This window comes from Thunnus albacares, chromosome 18 (genome assembly GCF_914725855.1).
Source record: "Thunnus albacares chromosome 18, fThuAlb1.1, whole genome shotgun sequence".
In the NCBI taxonomy this organism is placed as follows: Eukaryota; Metazoa; Chordata; class Actinopteri; order Scombriformes; family Scombridae; genus Thunnus; species Thunnus albacares.
Window position 1 is genome coordinate 4407103 of NC_058123.1, and position 19571 is coordinate 4426673.

General features: G+C 39.9%; 1 protein-coding gene across 8 annotated transcripts in view; it reads right to left on the reverse strand.

Moving 5' to 3' along the window:
• The window catches only part of LOC122968646 (calcium/calmodulin-dependent protein kinase type II subunit beta), a 50248-nt gene extending 34454 nt beyond the window's left edge, over positions 1-15794 (reverse strand). For 2 of the 8 annotated variants that reach the window (XM_044334023.1, XM_044334022.1), the window contains exons 1-5: positions 15412-15794; positions 10548-10642; positions 8820-8879; positions 8392-8446; positions 7706-7771 (exon numbers count right to left, since the gene is read on the reverse strand). In XM_044334023.1, coding sequence (XP_044189958.1) covers positions 7706-7771; positions 8392-8446; positions 8820-8879; positions 10548-10642; positions 15412-15473 — 338 coding nt within the window. In that variant the 5' untranslated portion in view covers positions 15474-15794. Of the gene's footprint in view, positions 1-2345; positions 2419-7705; positions 7772-8391; positions 8447-8819; positions 8880-10547; positions 10643-15411 lie in introns of those variants that run through there. The other 6 variants (XM_044334026.1, XM_044334024.1, XM_044334028.1 and 3 more) reach the window with 4 other exon arrangements.
• Positions 15795-19571: the final 3777 nt, after the last annotated feature.

The following is a 19571-nucleotide window of genomic DNA, read 5'->3' on the forward strand; positions in this document are numbered from 1 at the left end:
AAAAAAACGACCTTAAAGGCAAAATTTACAATAAAACTATACAAGAGTTCCACATTTGATTACAATATTCTCCATTTTTCTTTCACTGATGGGGATTTTTCTTTTTTTTTTTTTTGCTGTCACTTTTTTAAAGCGCTCCTCTGGACGGGTGTTACAGCGCTGCGTCTCCATCGGCCAGTTACTTTTGGAGGGACAGGTCAGTGGCACGACTTAAATTATTTCCCCCATCAACTCTTTCTTTCTCTTGCAACTGGAGCTTCTAAGAGACGGGGAAATATCATGGTTTTTGTGATTTTCTGCTATTTTTACACTTTTATGATGTTGGATGTTAGACATGGTCGAAGTTCCATAACATGAGATGAATGCATGTAAAAATGCTGCCTGCAAGTTACCTCTACTTTTTCCTCATGATGACGTCAGATTGTTCGAACATATGGTCTTCCGTTCAGTGGCTTTTGTTGCTAAGATTGTTCCTCAGGTTGTTAATGTTGTCCACTCACATATTTCAGATCTTATTCAGGCTCCAACATGTCTGGATGTATTTAAGAAGTTTCCATTTCAGGTAAAGAAGGAGAAAAAGAAGTGAAATCCTGCTACTATAGTTTGCTAACGTAGCCTCTGGAGCTGGAGGAAGCTTCCTGAAGCTGACCAATCAGGAAAGAGTGGGCTCATCATGTCATCATCTTAAAGAAACAGGAGCCAAAACGGCCTGTTTCAGACGGAGGCTGAACTGAGGGGCTGCATAAAGGGCCAGTATAAGATAAATAAGGAGTTTTTAACTGGAAATCATGCAAAGATATTCCAGTAGAACCCCAGAATATAAATTTAAACCTGGAAATTAGCATGATGTGCCCCCTTTAACTTTTCTTAAGTTATTATTAGAAATTATATATATATATTATATATATAGATACGAGTCACTGAATATATATAATAAAACTAAAGAATATGATGCAATAACGTTAATTTCCCTTTTGTTGTTTGTTTTGGCTTGCAAGAAAGCTAAATTTATATTTAGTCAGAATTGCTGCAGCACCAATTTAGGTCTGGTTAGCATTAATATAAGCTGAAGTTGAAGTAAACAGGGGGTTGTTGGTATTCATCTGATTTATTGACAGGCTCAGTGTACAGACACCGTGGGCAGAGAAATCCCAGTAAACTAAATTAACCTTTAGCAACACTGGATAAATAGCGTGTTAGATTTCACTGTCCTGCAGCTGATTAAGGCCAAAACAAACAACAAACGTGCATCACATCGTTTAAATTCATATATATTCAGCAGCCAACGTATCTATATGGCTGTTTATAATTACTAATGATAACCTAAAAGAAAAATCAAAAAGACATTTACTTTCTGTTTCAGTCACAAGAAATAGAAATAGTTGGTGAGGGGGGAAATATTTCACTTCTGGACCGTTGACCTTTCCCTACAAAACAAATGAACTGCGTCAGAACTGAAAAACTAAAGAACAGAACAGAAAATAGTGACAGCAAAAGAAAAAATCCAATCCGTGACAGAAAAGAGGAGAATATTGTGATAAAATGTAGAACTCTTGAATATTTTACTCTAAGTTTCAAATAATTCATATTCACTTTCATTTTTTTTGTTTGATTCTTGGAAGATTTTCTTAAATTACTATGAAACAAATCCTATAAAACATGCACATACACACACATACATCTTCAGTATCCATATAGGAAAGCTCTCCCTCTGCACCACATTCACACACAAACGCACAACAAAAAAAAAAAAAGTGTGAACAGTGAACCTGTCTGTGAACTACAAAGGGTGAGAAGGTGTACATTTTTGTTGTTTTCTGTTTTCAAGAAGGGGCCAAACATTAGTCAGGCAGCGTAGGAGTGTGCTGCAGCTCCACGTGGGAGACACTGTGTCTAACCTGCACGTTTTTTGTCGTGTAATTTATTCAGGGAACGGCAGCACCTTTGATGAAAAGATTTAGCAGGTTTTAGGGCTTTACTCTGCTGTTACTCCATGAACGCTCCTCACTCTCATTTTCTCTCTCATGCTTACTCACTCTCTTACTCTCTCTCTCTCTCTCTCTCTCACTCTTTCTCAGAGTATGGTGCCCTGTCTGCTCGGGCCCACAGGAAATCACAATTCTAGTTCAGACCGTTTAAAATAGTGCAACAAGAGTCCCAAAAGCAAAAACCTGAAGACAGGCAGAAACGCAAAAAAGAGACAGACAGACAGCAGGCACAGGCAAGTTTGTTTTAACATCACAGGCATAAATTAAAGAGTAACAGTAAAACACAAGCATATAAAGAACAACCCTTATATACGGAGGGTGCAGGGCAATGCAACACAATGAGACACACACACACACCTTGAGGTCCCTGTGCACAATGTCATGTTGGTGGGTGTAAGACACACTGTCTAGAATCTGATGGATACAGTGACTGTGGAGACAAAACAACAGGGTGAGGAGCAGATAAACGGAGGGAACACGGGGAGGAAAAGGAAGCATAAGGTCGGTAATACAGAGAGGTGGGGGGAGTAAAAGGATAATCTGGTAGGAGGAGGATGTTTTTAGCTATGTGAGGAAGATTAAAGGGTCAGTTCAGCCAAATCACAAAGAACATGTTTCCTGATTTATCTCTAACTTGTCAGGCAGGTAAGTTGTGGTTTTATTCGCCCCGAGCTGTGAGATATCTGTCTTTGAGATTCACTCCAATAAACCGGAGGTGAATGGAAATTTAATTTGTGGCGCTCACAGTATTCAAAGATTAAATTTAAACAAGATTAATCTGCAACACACCAGCAGCGTGTCAAAACACCTGAACTCATTAGGCTCTTTTATACAGAGATCCTGCATTAAGCTGCTTTTTCTTTTTTTTTTTACACTGAACCAAAGAGAGCCAGCATAACGCCGCCCCTGTGTGTGCTTTTACATAGCATGAGGTATGACATCTAACACAACAGCGTCAGGTCCCTGTCCCGCCGTGCCTGCTGTCCCTTTTACACAGATGTCGATCCGGCTCTGTGACTACCTCTATAGCCAGATTATTGGCGGAGCAACTCTGCCCCCCCCCACGCCATGTCCGTACCTTTCATACAGAACAGTGAGGTGGAATAAACGTGCAGCATTCCCGCCTGGCTGTGTAAAAGGGGCTATTGTTTTCTGTTTACACACTGGCTGCATCTTGGATGTGCATCATCACATCAACTTGTCAGGATCTGACTTCTCAGCATTAACTTTTCAGAACAACAGCAAATTTATAAGACTCGCCCTGCAGATCTGCACATCCTGACTACTTCTCCTGTGTGTGAGCACTATCGGTGTCAATTGATCAAATTACACTACACTATGCGGTGCTGCCAATGTCTGTTGCAGTCTTCAGCTACATCAGCAGCTCTGTGAGGCTGTCCAGTGGTACTTTGAGCTAAATGCTAATGTCAGAATGCTAACATATTCACAATGACAATGCTAACATGTTTAGCAGGTTGAATGTTTTTTTTAAAGTAAGCAGAAAGTATAGCTGAGGTTGATGGGAATGTCATTAGTTTTGCAGATGTGTAGTCATAAATCAGTCATAAATACAATTCCTGCTGTGGGAACATGAAGGTCTGGACCAAAGTTCACGTCAATCCATCCAATAGTTGTCAAGACATTTCTCTCTTAACCAAAAATGTCGACCACATGGTGACGCTAGAGGAAAAGTCAGCAGGATTACTGAAGGATTCATCTTCTGGGCACCATGAATATCTGCATCAAACGCAGTGCTGATCCAACAAGTAGAGGTCAAACTACAGTATTTCAAAGACTCAGCAGAAAAGTTTACCTGCTAGTAGCGCTAGAGGAAAAGTCAGAGGATCACCAACGTCAACGACATATTCATCCTCTGGGGAACATGAATGTCCGTACAACATTTCATAGCAATACATCAAATAGCTGTTGAGATGTTTCAGTCTACAACCAAACATTGGACATTGCCATCCCTGGAGCTACACCACTAACAAGGCTAAAAACTCAGCAATATGTCTGTTATTTAACAGATGTCACTGTCATCAATTTTCATTGGAAATACTTTATACTGAGGAAATATTCTCTATGAAATGAGGACACTGTTTCTGAACAAACATCACATTTCTGCCACTGATTTTTTTTTAGATATCTAGATATTTTTTTCAGATAGAGGCAGAAATTTCTGAGAAACAAATATCTCAAAACCAGGACACACAAAACCAAAAGTATCTACATGTCTGGATGCCACTAGAGGAATAAATGAGAAAATATGTTGTTTTTTTTTTGGTAATTTGGGTGAACCGACCCTTTTAACAGGGTGGAGAAAGAAGGGACGGATTGAGCTATTCTGTGTGCAGATGGAGTATGGAGAGGAAACTGTCAGTGAGATACTGTTGGACAGTAATCAAGCCATGCTAGTCACACACCCACACAAAAACACATAGAGTGACACACACACACACACACAAATACACAAATAATTTATGCAAAGAGAACAAGGGAGAATGAAGGCAGATGAGGAGGGAGAAAAGAAAATAGCAGGAAAAGTAGCTTAAGAATACAGAGAAAGATACTCAATACAATGAGAGAAAAACCAGCACAATCATTCTGGTTATATATGTGCCTTGTATTCTGACTGGGAATTCAGTATGGAAGCACTGGATTGAGTGCAAAAAACAGTCTTCATGCGATTTATTTAGTGCTCATCTGCCAGACCAAAATTTACCAAACATCAGTTTTATATTTCTATCTTTCTTAACCTTTAAAACTGCTTCATTCAAATAAAATAATACATAATTTCTTGTCAAAGTAGCGTTTTGATAGCATTTATTTGACTACAGTAAAGTTGATTAATCTGTGAAAATCAAAAACAAAACATAAGCCGTGTTTTAATTCAATGATAAACACTAAATGTAAGTAGATTTTTGGGTTGATGTAAGTATGTATGTATACTAAGTATGGAAATGGAGGTTATTAAAACAAGTGTATGTTTGTAAAAAGACAACTATAGCTTTGTATTGCCCACATTAAGAGAATAGCTGTGGTATATAAAATGGTATCATCTGCATAAAAACGTACATTACAATATGGGGTGGCAGTGCTATTACGTATATAGTGAATAGAAGAGGATCAAGAAGAGATCCTTGCAGAACACTTTTATTAATGAGACTTCAATTGGAAATCACTAGAAACTACTGTTTAAGTTCTATAAGAGGAGTCTTGGACTGTTGGACTGTTCATCCAGTCCTAAAAAGGATAGTTAGAATAGGATTACTGCATATTTATGGGTGGTTTAATTAATGGCGCAAAAGTTTGTTTTAGAGCATGTTTAATAGTGTTTAAGTTTCAGTGTGACAGCCCCTAATTCAGGTTTATTTACATATTTGGTGGACTGATAGCTTCAGTGAAAAAAACAAATCAAAAATAGATGTAAAAAGGTTATCAGTGATTCACAGATTAGCACAGTTTCTGTTTGTGTTCCTCAGCAGCTGATAAAACTTCCTATATTATTCTGTTTTAGTGAAACTTTGCCTATATACACTTCAGGAATCTAATATAATGAGTTTTTGCAATTACACTTGACATCTGGCATGTTTGGTATATTTTGCTGGCAAACAGCATAAAGTTCATACATGCTAACGTTGCTATTATCTAGCATGAGGCGGCTTCTGCTCTTAACTTGTGCCACGTCGTTGACGCGGGAAACTGTAAGAATTAGCTTTTATGTTTAGTTGTGAAGTCTTGGTTAACAAGTTATTACTACTACTACTAAATTACTACTGTTAGAGCTGTTTCTCACTGGAGTTTATGTGTCATATTAGCTGGCTAGAGCTGCTGCTAATTCACTTTTAAAAAGTTACTGTTCTAAATTCTGACAAGGTAAATGTGAATATATTAGTTATCTATATCTTGACACACATTTTGAGTCACACTTTGAGTGAAGTCCACCAATGCATGTTTTGCATCATTTATTGTAAGAAGAAAATAGTGAATTCTTGCATGCTAATAGCTGATAGCTGTTTCAAAGTGGGATATGGGCAAAAATATTAAATGTATGTGTGTCTAATCTTCTGTACATTCATTAGGAAACAAAGAGAAACTCATCAGCTACAACCCCTGAGAACTGGTTAAAGCCAGTTGACAGTTTTATTTAGAGAATAATGTGGTGATAGCTAATTTCTGGGAGGAAATATGCTACAGATGGAGGTTTGTCAGCTGCTAGCAAATAGCTAAAGAGCCCCTGCTTGATCGCCTCTGCATCTGTTACATATTGTTTTTTTTGTATTTGCCTAAATTTGCATATTTGTAGTTAAGGTTGAGCCCTGAAAATAGAATAAAATATGAGGATACATAAACTACACTGCTACAAAATTGCACACTAGCAAAGTACTCAATATGATATTTTTCAAATATGATAATTAAGACTTTTAACCCTCATATTAATGCTTTTACCAACATCTAAACTATCTAAATGTCATGTTGATGAATCACTATGTGTTGGACTTTTTTCACTTGAGTACCTGAATAATTAAAACAGATAAAAGCACTGAACAAACAGACACTATCCGTGCTTCTTGAAACAAATGAATGCATCACATTATTTTATAATTTTGCTTTAAATGCATTAGACTTTGCATTCACTTAATCACAGTCTGTGCAGACTCAGAAAACAAAATATGCTTCCCCTTCAAGCCTGATGGTAATCATCATGTTTTTTAGTGCTGCTAAATAACTGATGCTTAGATTTCTTTATGTTGGAAGCATCAGATCCAGCACGATTAGTTGTTTGGTCAATTAGATGTCAGACACAAACTAACAAACTAAAATGTCTTTTTTTGTCCCGACCAACAGTTCACAACCAAAATATATTTGATTTACTATCATACCAGACTAAAGAAATCTGAAAATATTCAAATTGAAGAAGCTGGAACAGAGAATTTTGGCATTTTTCTTGGAAATGACTCAATTAATAATAATAATAATAACTCAAATACGTTTCCTCTTGAAGTCTGATTGTTATCATCATGTTTTTGACTACTGATACTTTAATGTCTTCATGATTGATGAAAGCATCACTGCCAGCATACAATATAAAAGGCGTAATTTAGAGCCCTGAATATGACAACAGGTGGGGTGATAAAACAGTCAGAGAGATGAGAGTGAAAGATAAATATGTTTAAGGATGAAAAACAGCTGAAAAACATCATCTTTTTCCTCCCTTTGCTGCATTTCTCATTCTACCTCTTTCCCTTCCTCCTTTTAATGTCCCCTTCTTTTCTTCTCTCTCTCTCTCTCTCTCTCTCTCTCTCTCGCCTCTGCAAACCGCCTCCACAGTCAAATTGATTTAAGTCTACCTCCTGAGGGGGTTTACAGCGTGGGCGTGTGTGCATTTTGTGCATGTGTATGTTTCCATCTGTCTGTAAATTTTGATTCTGGGGTGGGAAGGAAAAAAAAAAAACCACGACCTCGATTGCAATTCAGTTCACAGAGCAAATGTGCTGAAAACTGCGCAGAGGTATTTTCCATCAGAAATATAAAGCCTGTAACAAAAAAAACCAAAAAAAAAAAAAAAAAAAACAAAGTCTGTTTGTGATAATGAGAGGAGAAGGGGTTTGGAGGACTGCAGAGGCTGGAGGACTGACACATGGAGGAGGAGATGAAGAAGAAAAAAGAGAGAGAGAGAGGGCCATAGAGATGGAGAGACTCGTTGGGGTGTTTACCTGGCATCTGCTTCACTGTAGTACTCTCTGGCCACAATATCCTCAAACAGCTCCCCTCCTGTCACCCTGAGGAATGTAAAGATGGAGGTTAAAACGCTAAATTATATACATAAGCGCATTCTTTCACTCATACACACACACACACACACACACATACACACACACATATACACACAAACACATACTGACAGGAGGGGGATGTCCTCATTAGGGGGAAACCCCGGCTGCAGGATTCACTCCGACTGGGTTGCCATGGAGACTGGCTCCAGTGCGGGGGAGTGTAGATGTATCTGTGTGTGTGTGTGTGTGTGCTAAAGTGGGAGCTGCAAGGAGGGAGGTTGAGGGGGGTGGGGGGAGGGAGGGAGAGGGGGGTAGGACTGTTATGTAATGGGGGGAACTGCCTTGGAAGCGAGGAGGGAACGAGGAGAAGAGAGAGAAAGGAGGAGATGAAGAGGATGCGGATATATAGAAAGAAAGAAAAGTAAGATAGAGGAGACAGATGCAGCGAGGATTGGAGGAAGGGAGTGGAAAATGAAGCACCAGGGGAGAAGGAGGAGGAGATGGGGGGAGGAGGGAGAGCGGCACGGTATGGAAGAGGAAGAGAAGAAGTGGGGGCGAGGAGGAAAGAAGGAAGGAGGAAAGGAAAGAAGGAAAGGAGGGAGGGGAGAGGAAACGAAGCAACTCACAGGTCAAAGAGGAGATAGTGGAAGCCTTCCTCTGAGATACTGTCATGGAGACGAACTGCAGGGAGGCAAAGAGAGAGAAAGATGGAGAAAAAGACCGATAGAGGCATCAAAACGATCTGATCTTTTTTTCTTTTTAAGAAAATATGAGGCACATATTTTTATCGTCTTTTATCTCATCATTCAATACGTCATGCACACGCCTCTATTATTGCTTCAGTCTTGACAAACAGGTTCACACCTCGTTTCTCTGACCTTAACAAAGTGATCATTTTAACCCAAACTATCATCTTCCCCTAAACCTAAACAGACCTTAAACATAACAGTGATGTCTGACGGTTTTCGAAGATCAGAAAACACTTGTATGTGTCGTCCTGGAGGTCATGGATAATCTCGTCTATCTGTATATTTTAAAAAAAGTAGAATCTCACCAATGTTGGAGTGCTTGAGCAATCTGCAGATCCTGGCCTCCCTCTCCAGTTTCTGATGGTCTACAAGACAAAGTCAAACCGAAGCTTTACGGCGACATCTCAGATTTGAAAAAGTGACAAAAGTGAAAGAAAATTAAGCAGATTGGGTCAAGTGAGGTCGACGTGCACGCAGGTGCACCGTACGAGAGGATACAACCTCGTTTTAGAGTTTGCAGAGGTGTTGGTAACTCTTCTGAAGGTGAGACACACACAAGACTTTAATACATGTTTTCACACACGCACACACACGCACACGCACACACACACACGCACACACACACACGCACAGATGAGAGCAGCCTGAGGGCTACATTTGTCCCAGATGCCCATTTAACCCCTCATTCCAGATAGAGGAGCAGAGGAGAGGAGAGGAGAGGAGAGGAGAGGAGAGGAGAGGAGAGGAGAGGAGAGGAGAGCAGAGGAGAGGAGAGGAGAGGAAACAAAAGTAGAAGCGGAAACAAGCAAGGAGAGGAAACAAGAGGAGAGGAAAGGAAAGAAGAGGAGGAAACAAGGAAGGAGAAGAAACAAGGAGAAAGAAAAGGAAAGGAAAGGAAAGGAAAGGAGAGGAGAGGAAAGGAAATGAGGAGAGGAGAAAAGAGTAGGAAACAAGAGAGGAGAGGAGAGGAAAAGTGGAGGAGAGAAGATGAGGAAAGGAAACAAGAGAGTAGGAAATGAGAAGAGATGAGGAGAGGAAAGGTGGGAGCGGAGGAAAAGAGGAGGAAACGAGAGAGGAGAAGAGAGAAAACAAACAGAGGAGTGAAGATGAGGAAAGGAAACAAGAGAACAGGAAATGAGAAGAGATGGGGAGGAAACCAGAGAGGAGAGAAGGTCAAGCCGAGTGGAGGACGTGTCGTGTCCTTTATCTGCTTTTTCTGTGACTGACGGCTCTACAGTGAGTCCTGCCCTGCAGTCCGGATATCTGTGTCAGTCGTGTAAAAACAGAAATGGCTGTAAGACGTGACCTCAAAGACCACGCAACCGGGCGGGACGAGGCTGTGAATGTGAAAAGTCACACGTTTATGTTTATAATAAAGGTGGTGTGAGATTCATGCCGCCATCGTCCCACCCATGATCTCATTCCTCCGCTGTAATTACACCATTGTTGCTATTTTTAGAGGATTTCTGAGCCGTTTTTTTTTTGTTTTTTTTTACAGTTATTTACAGTATTTGACAGTTCAAGAAAGGAAGAACACTGGGAGAAAAAGACAAACACAGGATCTTGCTTCATCACAGTTCGACATTGTGTCTGGAAATGTCACATTCTGTCACAACAAATCCGTAGTAGAAGAAGTGTGAAAAACCGAGAGCGAACTTGTGATTTTTTTTTCTCCTGTTAGAGAGTCTGTCCTCGTAACAATTTGTTCAGGAAAATGCTGGTGTGAGTCTCGTCCTCTTTTGATGCTCTGCTGATCCTCTTCTCTCTATCGCCGCGGATTCGACCGAGCATCTGACTGAAAACCGTCATCTGCCTCTCTCGGAGGAACAGACGTGAAGGCTTCACACACTAGAATCAAACATGCGCTAAAATATGCTAATGTGAGCTTTCAGATCTGGGACATACAAACACACATACACACACATACATACACACATACATACACACATACATAACATAACGATGAAACCCCCAACCCCCTCCCCTCCCCATGCAGCCACGTTACAGGGTATCTGTTAACGTCTTCCTCTCACCTCTGGCCGAGAGCTTTTTGGTGTTGATGATTTTGGCGGCGTACTCTTGGCCTGTGCAGAGTTTGACACAGCGGCGCACCACTGAGAAGGCCCCCCTGGGGAAACAAAGAGAGGAGACAGGAGACGGGTCAGCTGCCATATAAGCTTCGTCAGCATCTATCAAAGGGGCATCTCAGATATCAGATTGACCTCATTGTTTCCTCCTCTCAGCCTGTATAGGATCAGGCTGGTGAATATGCAGATCCAAACCAACAATGAATTGATCTACTAACAAGTATTGTGTGTGTTTCCAAAGCCTGATATATCTTATTCCTCTGTGCCGTAGACCCCCGTTGTTGTCTAAAAACTATTAAAAACACATCAGTGAGCCACATCGCTGCACTGGGTGACATGATCCTTCATCATGAAGAATGTGGTCGTATTAGTTTGTTCAGAAACGGCTCCAAAGATTAATAACAGCGATCACGTTTTCAGTCTCTGGAGAGTAGTTCTGTGCAAGGCAGACGCTACTGAGCATGTGCAGGAATGCAGCTCTGTTCACAGCTTGTTGTGTTATATATCACAAAATGTACAATGTCTGAGTCAGAGTCTGATCGCTACGGTGAGAATGAATATACGTTGGACGTACAAGAAGACATTTTGGCGAATGTGACGGATCCATAGAAGCGTACTTGCACTCGAACAAATGTCTTGGTCGTAAGCAGTGATGTCACTTTGGTGTCAAAACTTGGATTCTTTATTGCCTCCAGCCATCGACAGCAGAACACCGGATATGAAGGGAAAAAGTGGAATTTCTGTTGCGTATATATAATCATGTGGTCCGGACATTTCCACAACCTGGTACAGAGCACTTACTTCTCTAACGTAAACTTCATACAAGTTGAGAAAACGTGGAAAAATATTAGTTGTATACAATACAAACTATGTTCCTGCTCATGCTCAATGGCCTATGAAGTTTGTCCCCATTCCTTTTCTATGGGACACCAGTGAATCAATTCGACTGATCAGCGGCGCGAAAAATAATAATTAAAAATAATCGTTGCCATTTCAGGAATTCCATTTTTTTTACGCTTCTGTACAAGATTAAAAGGAGAACAACAAAAGAAATGCAGCTTGGTGTAAAGTAATGCAAATTTTTGGAGAAAGCAGTGAGTTGTTTATGTACACAATGCTAGCAAGGAAATGCTAACAGGCTAAAAACGTGTTGACATTGCGATGTAAATATCTCCACATCCTTGCCAGCTGGTGTCGATGCCCATAGCGACGAGCGAGAAGTGTCAGAGGCGACGTTTGCGCAATTTTTCACCGTTACACAGAACTACTCTCCAGAGAGTGAAAATGTGATCGCTGTTATTAGACTTTGGAGCCGTTTCTAAACAAGCTAACATGACCAAACTCTTCATAATGAAGGAACATGTCACCCAGTGCAGCGATGTGACTCACTGACGTGTTTTTAATAGTTTTTAGACAACAACGGAGGTCTACGGCTCAGAGGAATAACATATATCAGGCTTTAGATACACACATAATACTTGTAAGTAGATAAGTTCTTTGTTGGTTTTGGTCTTTTCATGGAATTGTAGATATTTTAAAAAAATCACCAGCCTTATCCTTTCAAACATCCTGATATACTTAGAAACTAGTCTACAGGCTTCTTTACTCTTACTCTTATCTTAACTCTTACTTATGAGTTGAATAATTTCAGCAATGTGAGCAGCATCACACTGCAAGAATTAGAGGAAGAAAAGCAGCATTTCAAGGATAAGTAAGCGTGTGTGCATGTGTGTGTGTGTGTGTGTGTGTGTGTGTGTGTGTGTGTGTGTGGTGAAGTTTTTAGGGCCACGTTTGCTCATCAAACCCAACAGAGACAAACAGAAATAACCACCTCTGTCATTTCTCTGAGCTAATTTTATCTCACCTCAGTATTGTTACGCAATGAAACACTCACTCCCCTCAGAGCCCCCGACTCTCACGAGCACTCTAACGCGCACGAGCATTATGAGGAGACGGGGTGAGTAAGCATGACACTCGCTGACACTCCTGGCGTGCGGCGGCGGCGACCAGCAGCGGAGCTTCGACCTGACAGGTTATCTGCACGGCAGGTGGGAGTCAGGAGGTCAGGATCTGGATCCAAAACCTGGATTAGTTCAGCTCAGAGTGAAACAAATCTCTCTAATAACTGTGATATTTTATCTTCTCCCTGTTTCTATAAGCAAAAAGTAGCAATGACGTCATACATCTGAAACAGAGCTGAAGCAATTAGCTGATTAATCACTTAGTTGATCAATAGAAAATTAAATGGCAACTATTGAGTAAATGCCAAGAATTTGTTGGTTCCAGTTCCTTAAACGTGAGGTTTTGGCTGCTTTTCTTAAAATCTTTTCTTAAAAGGTTTTAAACGTTTCAGTTTTGAAATGATTGGTTAATTAATCAATTAGCTGATCAACACAAAATTTATCAAAACAATACCAAAGTTTTAGGTTTTAAATATGAACTTATTTCTGACTTTTGTTGCTTACAGTTGTTGAAAGCTAGAAGATTTTAAAAGGATTCAGATTTGATAAGCAGATTTGTTTTGAAAGATTAGTCGATTAATCGATTAGTTGATCAACAGAAAATATTTTTCCAATAAGGCAACAATTGAATGTCTGAAATATGAACTTATTTATGACTTTTGTTGCCTAAAGTTGTTGACAGCATAAACTAAATATATTCGATAAGGGACTCGAAAGTATTTGGATTTGATAAGCAAATTTTGTTTAGTTGATTAATCAATTAGCTGATCAACAGAAAATGTATCAAAACAATGTCGATCTTTGACTTTTAGGTCTTAAATATTAGATTATTTATGACATTTGTTGCTGAAAGTTGCTGAAAAGTAAACCTAAAAAGATTTGATAAAAGGATTTCAAAGGATTCAGATTTGATAGATTCGTTTTGAAAGATTAGTCGATTAGTTGATCAATAAAAATATTTTTTTAGAGAGGCAACGTTTGAGTTGCAGGTGTAAAATATGAAGTTATTCATGACTTTTGTTGCCTAAAGTTGTTGACAGCTTCAACTAAATTGATTCGGTGAGGAACTCGAAAGTATTTGGATTTGATAAGTAGATTAATGTTGAAATGTTTAGTTGATTAATCGATAAACTGATCAACACAAAATGTATCAGAACGCTGTCAATCTTTGAGTTTTCCATATTAAATATTAAGTTATGAGTTTTGTTGCTTAAAGTTGCTGAAAGCTTAAATAAAACTTAAATAAATCTGGTGAGGAATTTGCAAGTATTCGGATTTGATAAGCAGATGAAACGATCGATCAATCAGCTGATCTACTGAACATTAATCAGGCTTAATTCTCAAATATTAAGTTGTTTATAATTAGAGATTGGAAAGGATTCAGATGAGATCAGCTGATTAAAGCCAAAACAATTTGGCAACTAATCAATTAGTCAATTTAATTAATCAATCGGTGCTTAAATGCGATGATTTGCTGCTTTTCTTTACGACATCTGATTGTAAACTGAACATTTTGGGGTTTCGGGCTGTTGGTCGGACAAAGTGTGATGAGCATTTTTATCCTCTTTCTGACTGATCAATAAATCAAAATTCTAATTGACAGTGAAAGTAATCATTAGTTGCATCCCCGGAGCAGATGTGATGGATTCAGGGTCAATAAAAAAGTCGGGGAGTGGTGGTCGCCCCTTCGACTCTTAACTCTTGACTACAGGCTCAATATTACCTTCTGGATAATCAACAGTCCTCGTGTCTCTATATATCTGCATCACACACACACACGCACACGCACACACACACACACACACACACACACACAGAGAAAAACACACCAGAAAGTGACAGCGCAAGCAAAACAGCAATAAGGCTCCGTTATCAGTGAGGGCAGCTGCTGTTACTGCAGCATGTCTATTGTCTTTTTAACTTATCACATCCCACACACACACACACACACACACACATTAACACACACACACACACACACACATTAACACACACACAAGATCACAGCCATCATAAAAGAACTAAATAAGCAAGCAGCCTGTAAAAATATAACATCAACATTAATGTTCAAGGACTGAACTTGCTTGCTTTTTTTTTTTTCTTTTTTTTAAATCCATAGCTGTGGAATAAATGTTCCTGTGAGGCAAACAGTGCACAGAGATCCTCTCTACCCACGCACAATCTGACAGAGACATTGAGTCCACTTTGCATCTACCCACTGTGGCACCCATAGCCTCTTCAATTTGTCTGCATCCTTATTAGGGACCACACATTCTCATCTCTCTATTTCTTTTTCTTTCTTTCTGTTCTTTTTTTTCTCTTTTTCCTCCACACAGGACACACCTCATTAGATTAGCAGTAGATCAAGGGCAGCAGCAGCAGCAGCAGCAGCAGTATTATTCTCTTGACTTCTCCACTAAGCTGTGTGCCAGCCAGTGATTAAAGCCAGCTGATGATGAGAAGGCTTAATTCCGACACATCAGCTTTTCCCTGATATTAGCCCCCGTTTGTCCCTAACTAGCCTTTGGGAGGATGAGGAGAAGGAGGAGGAGGAAGAGGGTTTTTGGGGGGTGCCCAGAAGTGCTCCAGGACTCATCTTCATGCAAAAAAATCAAACTCTCTGACGCCTTGTCACATAGCCTGGCTCATGCATGTAAAGAATGGAGCAAAAGAAGCTTGATAAATGTTCCTAATTTAGGTTTAGAGTCCTAATTTTAGATGCAGGAGAGCTCCAGCGTGCGTTTTGTTTTGAGGGGATGGAGACGCATCCATCACCCGCTCACGCTCTTTGGACGGGCTGCATGCAAAGAAAGAGACTCAGAATAAAACGAAATGGAACAGAGGCTTACTTGCCAAGCTCCTCGTACAGCTGGTATTCATCTGTGAAACGTGTACAAGTAGTCGTTGCCATGATGCTTCCTTCCTCGGACGGGGTGCGGGTGCCGAGTCCGAAAATGCACGGTGCGTCGCTGCGGACGGGAGGACCTCAGGCTCTGTCTCCGCCCACCTCAAACCTCCGGTCGGCTGAGTGGTTCAGCTGCAACCCGGCACACACACATACACACACACACACACACACACAAACACACACACTCACACACTACTAACACGGTCCCGGCTCTGTGCTCTCCGCTCAGCCAGGCGAGGGCGAGGAGGACGCACTCTTTAAATACCACACAAAATGGTAATGCGAGCTCCCCACATGACGTGTTGGAGAATTAAAAAAAGGAAAAAGAAATAAAGAAATAAAGAAAAAGTGAAATGAAAGGCTGATTGAAGAGTGCGGGGGGGATCGCTGCGTTTGATTAGACGTTATTATAGGCCTAAATCATCAACTGTAGAGATGCTTGGCTGCAGCCTATAAAGAAATTACTTCACTTGTAACCAGATCTGAATATATTCTTTAGTTTGTGAGGAAACCCTCAGTAAATCAATATTGCGAATAAAACGTCACGTGTGAGTCTTGAGTAAGTCTTCAGTGTCTACAGAGGGTCGTTTTTTGCATCTTTGTGCCCATTTTTTTTTAGCAAATATAAGAAACAAAAGATATAATAGTTTCATTTGGACGTGGCTGGATTAAGCTGTCATATAAAGATGACGTAGTGAGACGTGATGTCACTTCATTGGTTTGCATTGGAGACGGTTTGATGAAGCCTTGTTCATTCCTATGAAAGTTGCTCATTGGCGCATGAAGCCAAAAAAAAAGAGGGCTTCCTGCTGTAAAGAAATTACCCAGATGTTGCTCATACTTCTGTGATTTTGGGCCCTCAGAGTGTGCTCAGTAGAGTCTTCCGCTGACTTCCTTTTTGGCTCTCCACCTCACCTAAATGGGGATAAAATAATTCAGTCGTGTGACTCTTCTAGACTTCCCAATTGGATCAAACTCTGATAGAAAAATTAGTCCTTTCATGGTGGTTGTGATACTGTTTCAGTTGCTCCTCTTCCCATGATTGTGTGCGGGGAAAAAGCATGAATGTATAAAGAGAACTGGATACAGTGTTAGAGGCCGGCCCCATTCATTTCTATGAAAGTGGTGCACAAAGCCAAAAATCCACTTCCTGAAAACATACTGCACGTGCTCTATAGGCCCAATGCACCCATGGAGCATGCTCACTAGAGACTTCCGCTGGCTGAGACGGCTAACTTCTGGTTTAGCCCTCTAGCTAACTTGACTGGGGATAAAACGATTAAATCGTGCAGCTCTTCTACACTTTTGAAATATGATCGGACCAAATGGATCGAATTCTGATAATCAGATGAGTCATTTTGGGTTGTGATGCTCAAAAAAATGTATCCACTGATTTACAGACGTCTCTTTCACAATGTAAGTCTATGAGAAAAAGTCTTTTTGGGCCCAATAGCATCACGTGATGTTGTAATTATACAGTTTGGCCACTATGTCAAACTGGCTTCAAAGTCCAGCGCTCTTCCTCTGTCCAGTTCTCTTTGTACATCTGTGGGAAAAAGGCTTTTTGGGCCAGTGTGCATCACAACCGGGAAGTTGTAATTACACAGTTTGACCACTATGTCAAACTGTGATGTTCCCTTACAGGGAAGGGATGGTGCAGGAGTAGAAGTTCCTCAGTATTCGAGAGGATACCTGGAGTTTCCTCAAGCGTCTGAGGTGAAACAGTCTCAGATCAGGTCCTCAGTGATGTGGACACCAACGTACTTGAAGCTGTCCACACTCTCCCGCCGAGGACCTGCTGATATTAAGTGGGGCGTAGTTCCTTCCCTGCTTCTCCCCAGAGTCCACTATCAGCTCCTGAGTCTTGCTGACATTCAGGAGCAGGTTGTTGTCCTGACGCCAGTGGGTCAGGTCCTCTACTTCCTCCAGGTAGACCTTTATAGTGTTATCTGTGATCAGGCCAAACACAGCTGTGTCATCAGCAAACTTGATGATTGTGTTGGAGTCAAAAGTGGCTACACAGTCGTGTTAGTACAAAGAGTACAGCAGGGGGCTCAAAACGCAGCCCTGGGGTACTCCAGTGTTAAGCGACAAAGCAAACACTGGCTCTAGAGAGGACCTTTTGCGTTTTTTTGCGACTTCCATGGCCATCGTAGGTTCTCCTATAGCTTGGAAGGGGAGGAGGAGGGGTATCAGTTGGTTGCAATCTGCAACTTCACCACTAGATGCCACTAAATCCTCCACACTGGTCCTTTAACCTTACCCAACTGTATGCTGTTCACTACATTGTCTAAAAGTGCTGCTGCACCAGTAAAATTTCATGGAAGTTGTAGATTTTTGTACGCTAAAAAATACCTCATTTTGGTAATTTGGTAAATTAACCAAATGATAATCCAGTTTTGCTTTTAGGGCAGGACTATATGGCTGAATATATATCACAATATGACAAATGAAGGCTGAATTATACACAGTATATGGGGATGCAATGACTCATGCCTTAGTGTTATATATATTACATCAGATAAAGGTAAAACTGAAAAAAAAAACTGATAAAACTAATTTAAAAAACCCAAAACTTATTTAGTTTATAATTAAATGAATCAATTTGGACGTCATGAAATGATCACATCAATAAGATGTGAATCTACTGAAAGTTGATACATGATTATATTGAATTATCACAAAGACATTAATCTGAGTTATGTTTTTCAGAGTTGTAATGTTGTTAGGAAACAGTTTTCTGATCATAACGTATACAACAAAGATCTAATCTTTACATTATTCAGCGTTCAGAACGGGGTATTTTCAAATGTCACCTCTTGCCTCAAGCTGAGATACAAGGTTTTCATTAAGTCTTACTCCACTCTTGTCTTTCCATCTTCCTTTTCCTCCTCTCATCCCTTCAGTGCATCATAAAGTCATTCTTTCCATTTCCAGAGTGCAAAGAGCAATGACTGTATAGATAAAATTATAAATTACTTAAGACTATGTTACACAAAGTATAAGAACACTATCCGGATGTATGCAAACGGATGCAGGACTCAGCATTATCTCTGCTTTAACTGAGAGAGGATGAGAGGACACATTTCCCCCTTTTGTCTGCCTGCAGACTGAAGTTCTTAGTTTCCAAAGTACTAATTTATAAATTAGGGAACATCAGGGGAGATTAATTCCTGGACGGAGTACATAACTGTAGTCTGATGAGGTCATTCATTGACAACAGTCAGAAGCATTGCAGTAAAACTGTAATATGGAAACAGACTGTTGTGAATCCAGAGGGAGCTCCTGTGAAATCTGATTAGCTGACTCAAGTGATGTCACTTGAGTCAGCTAATCAGATTTCACAGCAGCTCTTGGTTGGGTGTGTGAGTTAGAAAGAAGTTATCAGACCTGAATTGAATTATGGGTAATGTAGGCGACAGGTATTGACAAGAAAGAAGAATGTGTGGAACTATTTATCATTATAACAACCTGGCAACCACAAATATCTTATTACAAGCTTATAGGGCGATATATTTATTTATATTACATATTTAATCCATATCATGATATCATAATATCGCAATATGGCATAAATGTCGTCTCTTCCTGGTTTTAAAGTCTGCATTACAGTAAAGTGATGTAATTCTCTGAACTTACCAGACTGTTCTAGTTGTTCTGTTATTTACCGTTAACTATTTTGTCATTATATCCACATTACTGATGATTATTTATCAAAAATCTCATTGTGTAAACATTTTGTGAAAGCATCAATAGTCCTACAATATTACCGCAATATCGCTATCGAGGTATTTGGTCAAAAATATTGTGATATTGTCCATATTGCCCGGTACTACTAGCTCAGTAAGGCATTCATTAATAATTTAACATTAATAAAGTCGCAAAAATTAACATCTTATTACTGATCAGACATTGATTTACTAACATTACTGAACACACTGCATCACAAATTCCTTCATTAACACCATAATAGCTTCAATCAATAAAGTATTGTTTACTAACATCAACAGATATTAGATGCTAATCATTTATTAACTCCTTATTACTGATCAATAAAACATTAATAATGACTTAAGTATTCATTAAGTTTTAGTGGTTCCA